The sequence below is a fragment of the Argentina anserina genome, chromosome 7 (assembly GCF_933775445.1).
Source record: "Argentina anserina chromosome 7, drPotAnse1.1, whole genome shotgun sequence".
Classification (NCBI taxonomy): Eukaryota; Viridiplantae; Streptophyta; class Magnoliopsida; order Rosales; family Rosaceae; genus Argentina; species Argentina anserina.
In genome coordinates, this window is record NC_065878.1 from 19969227 (window position 1) to 19987082 (window position 17856).

Genomic DNA, 17856 nt, shown 5'->3' on the forward strand with positions numbered 1-17856 from the left:
GATGAGATTGTGTATCAAATGATAATTTGAATTTCTGAGGTGTGGAAAAGGGGGTCGAGATTCATGAGTGGTTCAGTACTGGATGCAAACGTGGACCAATGCAATATTCCCCAACACCTAAAGAGGAGAACATGATCAACATGTAGGTTGGGGGTATTCTAATGCGAACCTTCATTTGCCTAATGCATCCCCACCAAGACAACAAAACCCCATCTCCTTTCTAGTTTCTATCTTCTTTTTCTCCCTTGGGTCAGTGAGGCACAACTTTAAGCATGTGGACTGCTGCAAAACCACTTGTTGCTGCAGCCGATAGGGTATCCAGCCGCACCCCCACTATCATCATTAGGGCGGCCGCCGGCCGGCTGTGGCAGGGCCTACCAGGGTTGAGAGTTTCAAGCTCAGATCAATCCAATGCATGTTACTTCTGTAGAATCGTTCAAAAAGAAAAGAGGCCAAATGCTTCAAGGACCCATGTCAACATTTTCAATGCTGTTTTTAGATGCTACCACATTTCTCATATCGGGAACGAAAATAATCAGTGTTCGGTAGTACAAAAGGCATGAAGAGCACCCTCACACTAGGATCCTCTTTTTGGATTTACTGTTAAAATATGATATCCTAAACCACTACCTACAATACAGGACAAGGCCCCCTTTAACATGGCAGAATAACTACAGAGGCTGGTGGCTTCAACTCTTCAACTTGTACTCTGACAGGCATAGGTTCAAAACTGGGAATTGGGTGTAGTTTAACCGCAGATTTGGAAACAGATGCGATCTCATCATATGCTGCTTTCTTCACTTCGTAATGCAGATTCAACAAGCTTAACCTTTTTTGTATTCTCACTATTGACCAGAGATAGTTTCTCCAGGCACGATTTCAGCTGGGAAATTTGAGACTCTTGCACAGGATCTTTCCTCCTTGATACTAGCTTCTTTTGGTTTGATAGATTGCCCTTAGGTGTTTGTGCGTGTCTTCTCATCCTTGCACTTAACGCATTAACAGTAGAGCGTAATGCGTCCAACTCAACTCCAGAAAATTGGTCTGCTTACATCAAAATGCATTTAGTAAGAATGTAGTTGCAGCTATGCAGCTATACAATGTAACCATAATTATTCTTCGGTAAAAGAGAAAAGAAAAAGAAAGGCTAGGGCAGAAATATAATTGAGGGGACTAGAAAGAAGAGTGAGCGGGACTTTTCCAAGAAATAGGACATAATTAACAGGCTCATTTACAGGGAAATGAGTTAAATAATAAAACTTGTGAAAAATGGATCATTACCAAGCTGAGATTTGAAGTCCCGTTCAGCCGTGGAAAGTGGTTTCTTATGAACCCCCGGTAAGCTCCGCAAGCGTCTCAGGCGCTCCTCCAAATCATTCTGCATCTGCACTGCATCATTAATGCGGTCTTCCAAGTCCGAGTATTTTTCCTCAACTTGCAAAAGCCTCTGCTTTGCGCCACCTAAACGATCATGTTGATTGTCGATTATCCTCTTCAAGTGCGGACCATGATGCTTGAGTTCAAAGTAAACCTATAAAATTAGATTAGACAATCATGATCTGGACTTTACATTACTAAATGCACAGCAAGTATTAACAAATGAACCATCTTCCTTGTGCATCATCAAACACAAAAACCATCAAGTATATTAGTTTATACAAAGAGATGAACCATCATCCCTTGGCATTATACTAAAAGTTCTTTTCGGAAGTACTAAAATGATGACATCTCCCCTTGTGCATTTGCAAAAAAAAACACGGTCAAGTACATCAGTGTATACTGTAAACAAAGTGGTTTTATGGAAACTGCTAGCATAATCTTACCTTGTGTGCATATTCCACATAATTTTCATGGAAAAGCTTGAAGTATTCACGAAGCATTGATCGACCTTCAATTGAATCAGCAGAAACAGAACGCAAATTTGGTGATGTTTGAGGAACAAGAACCACCTTAGGTCCACCTAAGAGTTCTTTACTTATGATAATATCTGGTGCATCTTTCGCTTTTGACTCTTGCAGGGGAATGGATTTCTTCTCCGTATCAACATGAAGGGGAAGCAACAGGTTCAAGGTCTTCATTTCTAACACGATACATTCCTGAGAACCAGTGACTGCAACTATCCATGAATACCCAAATGAATCTGATAGTGACACAAAACCAGAAAGCGGAGAGTGCGAAGAGAATTCTCCCTGGCAAGTACTTAGGACAGGATGCACAGAAGGAGTTCTCATGGTCTCATTCTTGCCACTGGTCTGACTAGTAAATGGGAGATAGTGCAGCACTATTGAATCTATCCCTCCATCATGAAGGGTGTATATTCTTTCCAGCATGAGGGGATCAATATGCATCATAATAAGAGAATCACTTCCTGTTTTCGTAGGCAGAGCCAAATCCACAACAGCCAGTCTCAGCAGAGGGGGAGGATGGCCCAACCAAAGAGTACTATCAACTGGTTGATCAAGCTTCACAGTTGAAAGCTTATCTGGGGTTGACTCACAGATCATTGCAAGACCATGAATATTGTCATGGGAATCAACACGCAGGCGAGGAGGACAACCGACATTCCAGACCGGTTGGATTTCATCAGCCAGGGCATCAATTTGCAACTGCCCACCACTCCAAGCAGTCACAATAATTGAATCTTTGCTGACTAGATTATAAAGAAAACTGACCGCTCGACCTTCACATTCTGCACCCCGAAATGCTACATCTGCTTCATCCTCACCATGAGATGCTTTCCTCAAAGGCCCCTAAGATATTATTATGTCCACAATCATGTTGTTGAAAACAAATTGGCAACGTAAAGGAGAATCACAATCTGGTATGACCATTTCATAATCACAAATACAGAGATAATCACAATCTGTTAAGGCAACCAACCTTTTACACTAGGCAACTCAATCTAACAAATGAATTACATTTTTCATATCAGGAAAGTACTAGATGAAATAATATTCTCAACAATTATAGCTAGTTCCATGACTCTCACCTATATACCTGACTCTGATCAAGAGCTCATAGACTACTAATTCACAATCCATGCGACTTTTAAATGAAAATATTTGTTTTTTTTTTCAGTAAATAATGCAGTCTATGCTTATAAAATTTTGGAACCGTTTTTTCAGCTTTGAGATTGGCATGATTGTAATAAAAGCTTGTAGCAGAAACATAGTTTCATAAAACTCACATTAGCAGACTGACAGATGATGCTGAATAGGTGGATGTCCCAAAAAAATGCTACTAACCATGACTATCATGCCTTGTTTGACATTTCTATTCACACACAACACTCATAGATGAAGCCAAAGGTTAGAAAATATTTACCTGCAAGGAGAGAGATGCATCAAATAAAGCAAAAGGACGAGCTCTTATGACTGATTGATTTGCTCCATCTGTTTGCTCTGCCATTTCCGGAAATGTTGCTTCTAACCATGAAATAGCCTGATTCGAATTACTAACAGCCGTTGAGTTCGGCGACTTCAGGCCAAACATCTGAGCATCACTGTATAGATCTACTATAGATTCCCATTTATAGACACTGTTTCAAGATGACATAAAAGACATATGAGAGAGAGAGAGAGAGAGAGAGAGAGAGAGAGTAAAAAAAAAGTAAGTAAGAAAAGAAAGTGAGATTAGATACTCAAAGGGTTCCAATAGGACTACAATTGATGCATACAGACATCTGTCACACCACCAATAGTAAAAACCATATTGCCCTCATGGTATCATTAATCAGAGCCTTGTACCTTAAACCTATAAAACCCATACTATGTAACTGTAGTTGCCCTTATGGAGAAAACACCTTTCTAAATTAGATAAAATTGAAAAGATATGCTAATATATGCAAAAGGGCCACACATGATGAATACATTACCTTCCAAATGGAACAATTGGACAAAGGATATAAACTGAACCATCGGTGAACAAAATGAAAACCTGCAGCAGCGTATAAATGAGCATTGAGCATGTGATAAAGTATTTAAACCGTGTAAATACAAATTTGATTCAACTAATAGAATGAATTTGAAACATAATAGAATATGATTAGGGACCATAAACACTATTGCAAATCAAAGATAAGCTATGGGCATCACTAATTACAGTAGAACGTCATTTGAACTCTTCATCACTTAGCTGATAGTAAAAGGCAACAAGATTAGAGTAAAGAAGAGAACTTGTCTTGAAAAGTATTGGCAGAGCGAGAACATGGACAAAGCATTGCAACATCTTTCATGGGTAAAATATATTACAAATGAACAGACCAAACACTATAATTCAATTCACACAACATGTGGTGGCAAAGAGATGATCATGAGAAGTTTAAGTATGTGGTAGGGGAAATATAATGCATACAAGAACATATCAAAAGATAATTGTGTTAAATGTTTTTGACGAACTTACACTAAATATGTCCCACAAGTGATCGCCACCAAATGAAAAATCCACTGGGCAAATTGATGTGGCATTCCTGGATCTACCTGGTTGCACAGGCTGCAGATAATACGCCTGCTCTGGTTGAATAAGATCTGAAGACAAATGAAATAATCTACAAAAGATAGAGGTAGATATTAATCAAACAGAAGCATGAAAGATAACGCAAAAGTATACCAACAGAATTCAAACAAAAGGTTTGCACTTGTGAAAACCATAAATACAAGATTAAGTCTCTATCCCTTTCTTCTACGGCCCCTAACCACTTAGGTTTGTGACGAATCCTATAGGTTGATACCCATTGGGTGCATGCATTTCTCTATTCCATGGAACCCTAGTTACAAGCTGATATAAGTTGGGAAGTGGGCATTATCAAACCACGTCTCCTAAATTTATAACAAAATCACATTCTACAGAATGCATCTTTAAGATGAACCTGATTTGTTAGTATTTATACAATTAACCCACTTTGATAGCATAAATGAAACTAAGTCAGGTGTTTCATTTCCGAGAATATCATGCTAAAGTTTTCTAGTTGGCATCCAAGCATATGAAAATACTTCTCATAAATCATACTAGTACCGAGCTGTGAACATTGACCAATTTAGTCTATTGTTACTACAATCATGTCATGTTCACTTATTACAGGTCATATTAACATTGCTTTCACTTTAATGTCAATACAGAAGAATTAAAAGAAAGACGAAACTACAAAACAAAACTATCCTGAGTTTCCCGACACAATGCATGTTACCTGAAAACTGAGTCAGAAGAAAGAATTCCCAGATGAGTATCACTGCAAGGGTGCCATGAAACTTGCAGTATCCGTATGACATTGGTTCCACTTAAGTATATTTGTGAGCCAACAGTAACAGTCCTGCAGTTTTACATTTCGAATTAGATAAGAAAATCACCAAATTTTACAGATTGGAAAACAAGTAAATCCATTGCAATACAAGCCAAATGAAAAAAAAAAAAAAAAACTATGCACTACATCCACAAGGACATTCTTAGCTTAGGGGAGACAAACTTAGTGTAAGAAATCGCCAGGGAATGTAACTGATCTTATAAATAAGATCCCAAAATAATATTCCAGGCCCCCACAAGCTTACTATAGAACAAACGCAAGACTTGCAAAAATTACTGCTACTGCAAACCAAACCTCAATGGAGACTCCACAGTAGAATCTAACCACATTAGGACTCATTACACGATCAAGTTGCTTTCTGATAAAGCTTAACCCAACATGTTTAAAATAAATCATCAAAATCAAAACGCATAAATTATATGCACATTGCCATTTCTGTTCATACCTGCAAATTGTGGCACCATCTCTGGCGGAAGTGCGCCCGTAAAGATACATAATGCAGAGACCGTCAGAACCGTAGAGAAGCATCGCCGTCGCGTTGCTATTGATGGAGATTTTGTAAACAGCAAAGTGCAGCTTTACATCTGGTTTCAGTATCTATCGAATTCCAAGCATTTCAAAGTCAAAACCACACAGTAATCATATCCCCAATCTTACAATTAACACTATCTTTCGGTTTCGAATTGGATAAGTAGTAAATTCTATACATTCAGATCATTGTAAACAAACTCATTACACATAATTCCAACACTTTTTATCATCATTTTAACCTAATCAAGGTAAATTTAGTAAGATAACTACAGGCATTGCTAAAAATTACTACAATTTCTGAAATGAAAGTTGAAAAATTACTGAGGGGGAAAAGAGAGGTTCAACCTTGGAGGGCGAGGCGGCGAAGACGGAGGTCGGCTCAGGCTCGCCGAGGCGGACGGAGATCCGGTGAAGGCAGAGCTCGTTGGAGTCCCAGAGGTAAAGCCGAGAGGCTCCGTCCCAGGCTAAGAGGTTTCGGAGCGGCGGAGAGTCGGCGAGCGGGTGGGCCGGGCCCGCGGTGGAGGTGAAGAGAGGGTGGTGCTGGAGTGGGACCCATTCCAGTTCGTCTTTGGGCGTCGCGGACCGGGTCGGGTCCGGTTTGGTTTCTTCAGAGTCGAAGCTGAACCTCATTGTAGAACAGTGGCTCTATTTCTCTCTCGAGCTCTCTGGCGCTTGTGGTTTGAACCCTTCTGGGGTTTTGTTTACAGAGAGAGGAAAGTTAAAGAGCGGACGGCGTCGTTTTGAGGGGTTAGATAAACCAACCTACTAAGGTTGTAAAAAAGTGAAATGAGATGATTAGGCGCGCTAGGCGGAACGAATTTGTATGGCTAGGCGGGAATTATCAGAGTTAGTTAGTATGGCTAGGGGGAGCTAGGCTCTCTCTAGCACTGATTCTGCGTCTTTGCTTAGTAATATTGTGCAACAGTTTTCCCTGAATGTTGAATCTAAAACATTCTGTGTGAGAAGAGTTGATCAGATCATCAGATTCTGATGACTATGCTCGGCCAATAATTTTTCATCAACGCTTCTAGCTTTCACTTGAGCCCTGCTAATAGGGAAGTTCGTAAGAAGATCACACCATGCGAGTAATTTCTAAAAATGAGAAACGGTATGAGAATACACTGATTCCATTAATTTCACAGAGAAGTTCTCAACAGCCTTCGGCTACGTACTTCCTTAGTATCCTATCCTTTATATACAAACTTTTATCTGTACATTTGATGTGAATAGAAACAAAAATTGATAATATCTGCCGGAAATGGTAGCCTAGCTCTATCATCGATCTCTACTATGTGATGAATGATCACAACCACCGGTTGACAACGTGTAACTGCGGGTGGCTGCTATAGCTTTTTTCTACTAGAATTTTCCATACATTTTGCCTCCACTAGTATTGTGAATTTCTGATTCCACCTAATAAATATCTGCACCAAATTAGAAGAACACAATTGATTAGCAATAATGCAAATTAATCACTGCATAATTGATGAAGAAGGAAAAAAAAACCAGTCGAAAAGTACCTGTATAATGAAGGAATCACGCAACGAAAATAGCTTCATGGGCGATTAGTCGGCTACTATACTAATGACTTCACCTTTTCGGCCTCTTGAAGCTTCTTCTGGTATCTTGGAAACCCGTTTTTGCAAGCTGAAATCTGCAGATATATGGCATTTTCAGATCAGAATTTGATAAATCATAAACTTTGTTCTAAAGATAATGACCATCTACTAGTTTATAATAATGGACTTTGGGTTCAGGAGCAGAGCAACATGGGGTACTCATGAATCTAGGGAGATTCTCATTGTTTGGGGGAGTTGTTTATTCTGATTATGACAAAAAAAATATCAGAAGGGATTTTTGCTGCACTAGTCATGTGGTGATAATAGGCCAATTATAAAAATGAAGAACAAGTTGGCCGGGCAAGTTGCTAAATGCTTGCCCATCACTGAAAGCGGCCACCCATCACGGATTTACTCGAATACTGCAAAATCTATGACATGCTGTTTTGACAATGCCACCAAGAAGATATAAACTAAGGCATGAAAAATGCAAGGGATTTTCGACAAAGAACATGGTCACAACTCACAACAACCTCAAAAAAAGAAAGGAAAAATGGAGGTCTCCCAAAGTTGGCTTGGTCTTGAAGAAAAATGAAACTTTGACCTTCCAGAAAGAAAACTTCGAATTCAACCCTTTCACAATCAGCAATAAAACCAACAATTAAAACACATGTAATTACAGAATTACATAAGATTTTTCAACGTGTAAAACTATTACGGTAAGAGCTTAGAACTCTGATAGCTAACGAGGATATTATCTCCCCAAGAAACCATTATTTACATTTAAATCAAACATAGACTATCTTGTAAGTATGTATGAAAAATCTAAAAGTGGGTTGTGTACCAAAAGTAAGAACAAAAACTTGGGTTGGCAAGATTTTTCCTGGATATTTCCTATGAACATGTTTTAGTTTTAGGTATTTCCCTTTTGGAACAAGTTCTCCTAATACTTCCAACTACAATGACAATATGACATATATGCCCCACCGATGGAGAAGTTGAGAAACAAGAAACTTACAGCTTCGATGTCAATTTTGTAAACCCAAAGCTTCCTTCTTTCTCTGCAACTCGTCCTATACGCCACCACAATATGCCCGACGGCCAAAGCAAACGAGCAGAGGAACAGAGCTATCTCCGAGGCTCTCAAATACTCGCCCCCTTGCTCCGAACCCGAAACCGCCGGAGCTCCGAACACAAAGGAAGCCTTGAACGAGACGAACACGAGTGATAGAACAGAGCATATGGTCGTGATCCCCAAATAGGGCCCGTGTGAAAGTCCCGGTCCGTCACAGAAGCTATACACACCTTTAAACGGAAAACTTGATCAGTACAGATATTCGACCAGAAAATAACCAAGTGATGCTCAAAGAATGTATTGGAGCTTTGTACTTACAGAATATAACGGCGGATCTTATAATGGAGATGAGAGGAATATCAACGAGCGAGTACCGGAAATCGTAGTTGCTCAAATGGGAAGATAGAGCTTCGAAAGAGAAAGAGGCGGAGGAAGAAGCCGAGAGAAGAACCGAGGGGAGAAGCGTGTCGGCCATGACGAGAAGAATCGGCGCCGAGAACAGAAGCAGAGAGATCAACATGGTGATCAAGAAGAACACAGTCTTCACGCCCCTGAGAACCTTCTTCGACTTCTCCTCCTTCAGTATAAACCCCATGTTGGATCTTCAACTCCAAAACAACTTCTGGGTGGTATAGAACACGATGAGAGATATGTTTGAGGAAGAGAGAGAGTGGGAGGGAATCAAGGGGGGTTTATACATGTAAAGGAAGTAGTGCGTATATAGGGAAGTTGAATGGGGTGGAGCTAAATAAAAGCAGGGTTTGGGGGAATTAAGGGGAGGGGTAGAATCGGAAGAGAGGGGAGAAAGATGAGGTGTGCAGGCTTCAAGGTGCAATGTTTTGACTGGACTTAGGGCTAAACGAGAGGGAGAGTGGTGAAAGATACTCGGGATCTTATACGCGCAGGGTTACCGGTCAAATATATATAGAAGAGTCTTTCTTCTTCAGTTCTTCTTCTCTTCCTCTTCTCTTTCTCTCTCTCTCATCACGAAGCTAACGGCAATACCTAAATCCCTTGAAGCGACAATCAACTACGAATTGTTTATTTGATGTGGTTTTTGATTGTTGAGAAGATTATCGTCTGTGCTTGCGTGGGCATGTGGCCATAAGGGTTAGCTGAAACTCCCTTGGGCATTTACGCGAATTGAACATTGTTTTCCGCTCTATGGGGGACAATGACGATCTGATCGGATAGAGATACATATTGGATTGTGATTTAACCCTCTAAAATTTAGTCATTTACGACACTTGAAAACACAACTCGTTAAGTAGAAACATTTATTTTAACTCTCTCAATTATGCATTTTAGATTGAAATATAAGTTTGCCGGGCACTATTAACTTCTATATCTTCGAGGGACAGACACCAAACCTGACCCGGCCAGTCAGATTACGAGGTGTTTTTTGGGAAAATCTAAGAAAAGTCGACCGTTGGAAAAAGCAATGCAAATATCATATTGACGCCCGCGGAGGTTCTGAAAGAAATTGAATATCAATGTAATGAAGACTCCGTTATTTCATAACTTCCTTTATTTCATAACCTTACACACCACTGCAAACTCAAATTTCCGAGTTTCTTCTAATTACGTGGTGAAAGTCAGTACATTGTGCTTATTATTGGATGTTGACGTGTGCCCCATTTACAGGGGACTTTCCAGATGGATTCGAGGTGTACATGAATATTTTTCCAAAGCCCTACCCTGAACTTTGTTTATCCATTTTCTTCAAACAACTGGTTTACCATTTCGGATTATTCTGCCAATAAATGAACCGGGGATGGGGGTACCGACCGATTCCAGAGCATGTGATCACATGCTACCATTTTGTCATTTCGAATCATATGGAGGGTTGCTTTGATTCAATTTTGATTGTGTAATTCGGAGGCTAAGTTCTTAAATAACAACCACCAGTATTCATTAACCGTTACAGTGCACACCAAATACTAATTATAATCCAATTAATCTAATCTGCAACCGCAAAAGAGCAATAATCCAATCTAATATCTGCTGCAATTAAGGCCATCGAGCAATAAAGTATACAATGTCACGTTGGCATTTAAAAGTTTGGTCAGGAAAATTTGAAATAATCAGGAGTAGTTGATACAATACTTGAATAACGTTATACATCCTCAATTTTTTGTTACCGAGTATTGACCAATGCAATATAATTAAATCCGAGCATTGTTTCCGGCTTTCCGCGATGTGCATATAACAAACGGTGAAATCTTATGAAGAAAGTATTGAGGTTTGATATCATGAAAATGTATCATGTAGTGCGATAATTCTGCTAATGTCCGGCTTTGAAACTAATATCAATCTTCAACCGCAAAATATATGTACGTGATTTATTCATCATTAGTGATGTAGTGAGAATAGTGAAAGCATTTTCAAGCGCATCGAGGTTAAATATCTATAACAAGTGCGCAATTAAAGAATGTACGTACTTGCTAAGCTAAGTTGCACGGTTGTATATATGTATATGTGGAAAACTAGTAATTATTTTTGTGTACCCAAAACACCACGTGATATTTTCATGTGGTGTACCCAGTCAATTATATTACGGGTGTATCTATTGTCACCTCATCAACTCATTTGTTCGCCCTACAAATATTTCAAGTATTGAAAGACTATATTACCCAAATACAAAATGACTACTAAGTACACTCATTTTCTAAATTACATAATTATTAATCATATGTATACAAATATATTTAAATTGTCATTAAATATTGATCTTTTCCACCTGAATCTGAAAAATATTTATATATTTTTATCGATTTTAATTTTATTTGTTTGTTCAATAATTATACGTAATTCACTATAAATCATAAAAATTGCTATTAACTTAATAAAATCTTTATAATACCTTATGAACATCTGGAAAAAAAAATTTAACACCAAAATTAATATTCTTTTCATTGCTCAAAGTTGATAATCTACAACTTTTTTCTACAACTCAAAGTTGTTACACTATGAATTTTTTTGACATTTATATAAGATAAACATTTAAACTTATTTTTTGTAAAAATAAAAATAAATATTTGAAGAAGAAATATATGAATTAGATTACTAGAATCATAATTGGAAAACTTTATTATTCCTTTTATATTGATGTAAATTAATTGAAAAAAATCTTTAAAAAATTTATTTTTAAATTTGATGTGTCATATAAGGTCGTAACAAGGACACGCTTAGAAAAAGATGTGGGTGAAATAAACAAATTTAATATTAAATTTAAAATGAGGGGTGAAATGAATAGAGATGGTGAACAAAGTAGATCGTAGGATGGTAATAGCCGCACCCTTATATTACTACATGATGTGGTAAATATGCACGTGGTGAAAAAATAAAAAATTATTTAAATACAAGTAATTAATCAGAAACAAACACAATAAAAATGAACTAATAACAATAAAAGAGTACGGCCACATAAACTATGTAACGAGTATAAATAATAATTTATCCTCGAAAACAATGTTAAGTTGAAATACTCGTAGTACTAAAATTTCATTTAAATGGTCATACACGAGAGATTTTGAATGCAATAGTATTAACTTGATACACTACAATATAAGAAATCAACAAATTGGAAATTGGGGACCGATTGACCTAAATGAACACTATATTGCCAACTATCAAGCACCTAATGTCTACATATGTTGTGGCCGGGTGACCCTATGCTATCCTGGCAGTTGCTTTGGCGGGTGAAGAGTTTTATGATGAGATTCCTTAGACATCGGCTAGTGAAAGTATACTGTATTATCTTCCTGCTCTCTCTTTGTATAGATAATAAGGAATATGGCGCCTGCATGCAATATACTATATTGGAATAATGAAGCTACCAACATGAATATCGAATATTTGTCCTCCATCAACCTCCAGCTAGGTTTACATAAACAAAGCCAACTTATTACTTAGTGGAGTTAGTGCTTTCTCTGCTTCGACTTTGAATGAGATATACAGCTCTGAATATAAGCTTTCCTGTTTACAAATCGGCCGGTGTTTAAAATGTGCTACGAAACAGTAACCCTACAAGGCTAGCAGCACCAGCAGCTTGAATATTTTGATGGCTTTGAAGTGAGTACAGCAGGAGTGTTGATATAGTGACTTAGTGAGGCCAGTGACCAATGCCAATTGGCGCCTTTTGTTGACTTGTTTTTTAGCAGACCCAGGATTTTCAATTTTGTTTCTTTTTGTCCATTGACTGTTGAAATTTAGAATGCATAAGCGTTTCAACTAAACATTCTCGATCTGAAATCCCAATGGAATTAATCCCTGATAACACAAATAAACAGAGCAAGTGTGCTTGGCAAGTGCATCCAACTACATCCTTTATTCCTCAAACCAAATAGCTAGCTAGAAAACGAGCTCCAAATTCAATATGAACAAGAGCATCACGATGGAATTAAACACAAGAGAATGCATATTTGTATTTCATATGCTTAATCTTTACAATTAAACACAAAAGAAGGCATATTTGTATTTCATATGCTCGAATAGGGCTTTAGTAATTAATCTTTACAATTAAACTCAAAAGAAGGCATATTTGTATTTCATATGCTTGAATAGGGCCTTAGTAATTAATCTTTGCAATCATTTGTTTATACGTATATAGTAATATAGATTATCAGCTCGTTTGAATATAGGCATGCCTTCTAGCTCCATCTGAAGTTTTGACACACCATTTCTACACCCCAAGAATATTTAACCTTAATCACCTGTAAATTATATAACAAAAATGTACTTCAGCAAGGATTACAACAAGATTACATCTAAATAATAAAAGATTAGAGCGGGATTACAAAATATTATTTAGCGCAGAAAGCGTAAATCGAAAAGAACACAGTCCTGATTCCTCTTCGCATGGCATGGTCTGCACCTTTAAAACCAACTGACGATTTGAATGCGTGGAATCACGTTAATTAGATCGATTTCTACTGCAGTCTTGCTCTGATCCCACTAGTCAAACAAAATATTTCTGTATCACGTCACTGCGTTTGACATATGAATCGAGATATCAAATTATCAATATATATATAACCACTAACCCGGATAAGAGCAAAACCCTTTTACGTAATAAGAAACTTCAAGTTAGATAAATCTCCGTCCCTTTTGCCCGGTGGACTACCTCAGCAGCCCTAAGCATTTGTCAAAACCCTAAATTAAGGCTGTTTTCATATTTTTGAACAATCCAAAGCAATCGATCTGGGTTCCTTCCCTTGTGGTGGAGAATCTATTGCTAATTTGGCCAAGTGGAAGTCATCTGTGTCTGGCTTACATATTTAATTTGTGATTTCCATTTGTTTCTGGAGCCGCCTTTGCACGGGTTAAATATAATTAACGAGTCAAATGTGAGAAATCTAATGGCCAAATTCTAGAAATACATCATGTGAGGGGTCTGTGAAAACAACATGGCGTGCCATTTGGTACCATTTAAAAAGGTTTGCTAATTAATTAAGGATTTGTATGATATTATACTCCATTTGGTAGTATCGTAATGTTGAATGCTGTAGTTGGTTTTACCTAGCTACCCATATACAGTACACTTAGAAAATGCCATTTTATAATGTAACCACCATTCTTTCATCAATTCAAACCATGCACTATTCTTTTTTGTTTTTGGTGTGAAACCATGCACTATTCTTGCAGTTGGTAACCATAATTTGATTCATTTGTTTCTAGAACAAAACAGAAAATATCTTTCATAAACAAGACAATCTATCAAGAGTAGACAGCGGAGTAAGCGGACACACTACTTGTTATTTTCAAGGAAAGTATGTGAAAATTGATTGATATATAGTTGCATTTTCCAGAAATTATTATATATATTATGTGACATATTTTTTGAATGTTATTGGTCCATTTTTTATTGTGATTGTTTCTGATTGGTTCTTATATATAAATAAACTTTTGTCGTTTTCACCGCGTGCATGTTAATTATACTATAACACAATATGATTGATTGAGTATACCGTATAACAGTGTCACGTAGTGTGACGAGTACGCCTAATGATTACTAAAATATTTTGTGTTGCATAAACTTCCTACCTAGCTGTTACTTTGCTCTCGAGTCACTAGCTAGTTACATAACCTACACATGCGGCCAATTTTGATTAGCTTCTGTCAACAATGACCTGTGAGTGAGGCTGTCACAGGTTTCGGAATCTGATTCACCCCAAAAACTTTACTCGTGCACTATGAAACAAAACGGGGATCTTCCACCTCAAGATTTTAATATCTTAAAGCAACATATAACCAAAATGACCAAAGAAAGACACACCACAGTGTTCGATCCAGAGGATTAAGAAACTCGAAAATGCAAGCCATTCTGTTTCCTGTAGCTTTCAGGAATCTCAAACAGAACCAGCAACAGTAAGAATGACACATTGATAGATTCATTTGTGTTGTATTAAGATTACGATTCCCCTTATCGGCGAAACCGACCTCGGAAATGTGTGTGTAAACAGAGAAAGAGAATCGAAGGTTCTTCAGTCCACCTAGTGGACCTTCACCCACCATTCTATTAAGAGTTAATTTCGTCATCGGTATTCAAACTAATGTGTCAAGGTCAATGTAGTATCCCAACTCTGAGTTGTAACAATGTAGTACCCAAACTTGTAATTCGCTATTAACGAAGGGTCTGAGCCCAATTTTCGTTACGGCTTCGTTATCTCGGTCACGTGTCTCGCACGTGACCACACACAAAATTTCAACATCGGTACCCAAACTCTTGTGACAAGATCAATGTAGTACCCCAACTTTGAGTTGTACCAATGTAGTACCAAAACTCGTTTTTCTCTATTAACGAGGGGTCTGAAGCCAATTTCTATTACAACTCCATCTTCTGGGTCACGTGTCATAACTTATTGTCTTTTCTCATTTTCTTCTCATTCTCCTTCAGTCTCACTCTTTCCACACTGTATTTATGAGCTCAGATTTCGAGGCAAAGCAACACTACGGGTTGTGTTTTTTTCAAAACTCTTCAATCACGATGACAACTTCTCCCAGCTCGGCAGCTCCGCCTTGAGCCACAACATCGTCTCCCTCACATCCTCCACCTACGACCTTCTCTCTCTCCACTTACGACATTCGAGGCATGTAAAGCGGTGCAGTCGGCAGTCGAGAATCTCAGAGTGAATGTCTGCGATCATGACGTGTCGATGGATCGGGGGTTTCAAGGAGAGGTGGAGGAGCTCGAAGATGGTGTTGGTGGTGAAGGAGGAGGTGTAGCTCCTCTATGCTACATTGTGGTGGTGAGGTGTCTGGAGCATAATGAGAATGAGTTAGTGTTTTTCCCAATTTGTAAGTTGTTTCTTAATTCTAGATATTTAATGTAAGAGTTTATTATTTAGGGCCTTAGAACCCATATAGAGTTATTTAGGTAAATACCCTTTTTATTTTGATCCATATGACGAAACCGTGACGTAAATTGGCCTCAGACCTCTCATTGATAGCGAAAAACGAGTATGGGTACTACATTTGTACAACTCAAAATTTGGGTACTACATTGACCTTGTCACAAGAGTTTGGGTACCGCTGTTGAATTTTTTGTGTGGTCACGTGCATGACATGTGACCGAGATAACGGAGCCGTAACAGAAATTTGGCTCAGACCCTTCGTTGATAGCGAATTATAAGTTTGGGTACTACATTGGTACAACTCAGAGTTGAGGTACTACGTTTATCTTGCCACAATAGTTTGGGTACCGATAGTGAACTTTTTTCTTCTATTAACTTGTGTCCATTTTGTATCAATAACTCACATATAAAACTCTGTTAGTCAAATAAAAGAATGGACTTAAATTTGTGGATGAAATGCTAACACGACTGTAAAATTAGATGATAGTTAAGAATTTTCGAAGGGTAAATTCGTCTTATGGTACCTGATATTTGGCTACTTAGACAATTTGGTATATGATGTATGAAAACGGACAATTTGGTACCTAAAGTTCTCAAATTTAAGTCATTTTGGTAATTATGTCAATTTTGACCATATTTTCATGGTTATTTCCGTCATCTTATCTCTACTTTACTTCATTTTTTCATAATACCTCCAAATTGCCTCTAAATTATCACTAAAAATTTGATAACTCATTCACTTAGTATATGTGATGATTTACGTATATAATTTTTAATAATGTAGCTATCAATCTAAATTAATTTTAATTATAAGTAATTTAAAAAATACATTTTAATAAAAAATTACAATTACATAAAAGCAATTTATTTCCTTTGCATAACATAATTAGGATACAATAAGTATATTAAGACAAAAATTTATTTTTGATATATGCGAAGTAGATGCTATGTAGAGTAGATATATCAATTTAATTATCTCTAAAGAGAGGCAATTATATGCAGAAATGAAGAAAAATGTGAATTTAATGTGTTTATGGCTAAAATGACGAAAATAACTCTAAAAATATGATAAAAATTGATCTTATTACCAAAATGGCTTACAAATGAGAACTTCAAGTACCAAATTGTTCGTTTTCATACATTAGGTACCAAATTATCCAAATAGTCATACTTTAAGTAACATATGAGGAATTAATCTTTCGAAAATGGAAGGAAAAGTGAGAAAAACACAAGCAAAACTTGTCTCCCTCTGGGAAAAGCTGGTGTTCCTTTCGCTTTCGCGTTGTAATAATATTCTGGGTTAGGGAAACTAGGGCTCGTACTTACTTGGCTACGCGCACAGCACGCGGGAAAATCAAATCAATCGGAAGATAGAGACTACTATTGGATTAGGGGACAAAGAGATAACTTAGCCGATTAGACAATTTCTAGAAAGCAACGTGGATAATTGCATAAGGAGCCGTGTTAAGCAACTAATTGGCTTTTCAAATTGGATTTTTAATTTTTTTTAGTGTATGTGTTTTTTTAATGAAGGTGACTCATACTTAAGGTATGATGGTCATCGAGCCTTGGACTATATACAACTAGGTAGGAGATATGTTACTAATGAAGTCATGAGATGTGTAACTTGTATGTTAATCCAAAATGATTTTCTTTCATAAACTTTTAAATTTTCATTATAAGAATATGACACTTGCGCCATGGTTGTACGGAAGGAAAGCAGTTTTCATGGAAAAGATGAGCAAACTTTCATAGTTTATGATAAGAAAGAAAGTAAGCATATGAGTTGACAATTTCATTGTTAGCTTTGACATTTATTTTAGATAACGTACTCTTGGGAGCAAGGAGGTTAACTTGTCCATTGAGGCATTGAGCCTAAAGAAGAAAGCATAATTATGTTCTTGTAATATTAATGGTGATAAATGAATTAATTTTATAAAGGATAAGCCCTTCGTAGTTTGTACACTCTAAGTAACTGTGGAGTGAGTGTACATGATTAAGGAAGAAGGCAAATTAACTTCGGTAACACAAAGTAAT

The 17856-nt window shown here is 37.3% G+C and overlaps 2 protein-coding genes across 2 annotated transcripts; both read right to left on the minus strand.

Moving 5' to 3' along the window:
• Positions 1-120: 120 nt before the first annotated feature.
• Positions 121-6511, minus strand: LOC126801465 (nuclear pore complex protein NUP88). Its single transcript, XM_050528823.1, has 9 exons — positions 6176-6511; positions 5745-5896; positions 5186-5308; positions 4402-4546; positions 3875-3936; positions 3325-3538; positions 1824-2750; positions 1282-1531; positions 121-1044 (listed from the first exon to the last, which is right to left on the minus strand). Exons 1-9 carry the CDS (start codon positions 6458-6460, stop codon positions 782-784), a joined length of 2421 nt encoding a protein of 806 aa, XP_050384780.1. The 5' UTR covers positions 6461-6511; the 3' UTR covers positions 121-781.
• Positions 6512-6939: 428 nt separating this feature from the next.
• Positions 6940-9220, minus strand: LOC126801467 (uncharacterized). The gene is made up of 4 exons (XM_050528825.1): positions 8783-9220; positions 8408-8694; positions 7351-7484; positions 6940-7254 (listed from the first exon to the last, which is right to left on the minus strand). The coding sequence occupies exons 1-3, from the start codon at positions 9057-9059 to the stop codon at positions 7407-7409; spliced, it is 642 nt and encodes a 213-aa protein (XP_050384782.1). The 5' UTR covers positions 9060-9220; the 3' UTR covers positions 6940-7254; positions 7351-7406.
• Positions 9221-17856: the final 8636 nt, after the last annotated feature.

What these genes read in the sequence shown, in the direction of transcription:
- LOC126801467 (XM_050528825.1), bottom strand. Translation starts at nt 9,059, where the DNA reads ATGGGGTTTATACTGAAGGAGGAGAAGTCGAAGAAGGTTCTCAGGGGC. An exon ending in AAGATCCGCCGTTATATTCT is followed by an intron (nt 8,695 to 8,782) that starts GTAAGTACAAAG and finishes TTCCGTTTAAAG; the next exon opens with GTGTGTATAGCTTCTGTGAC. An exon ending in ACAAAATTGACATCGAAGCT is followed by an intron (nt 7,485 to 8,407) that starts GTAAGTTTCTTG and finishes ATATATCTGCAG; the next exon opens with ATTTCAGCTTGCAAAAACGG.
- LOC126801465 (XM_050528823.1), bottom strand. Translation starts at nt 6,460, where the DNA reads ATGAGGTTCAGCTTCGACTCTGAAGAAACCAAACCGGACCCGACCCGG. An exon ending in TCGCCGCCTCGCCCTCCAAG is followed by an intron (nt 5,897 to 6,175) that starts GTTGAACCTCTC and finishes GGAATTCGATAG; the next exon opens with ATACTGAAACCAGATGTAAA. An exon ending in TCTTCTGACTCAGTTTTCAG is followed by an intron (nt 4,547 to 5,185) that starts GTAACATGCATT and finishes TATCTTTTGTAG; the next exon opens with ATTATTTCATTTGTCTTCAG.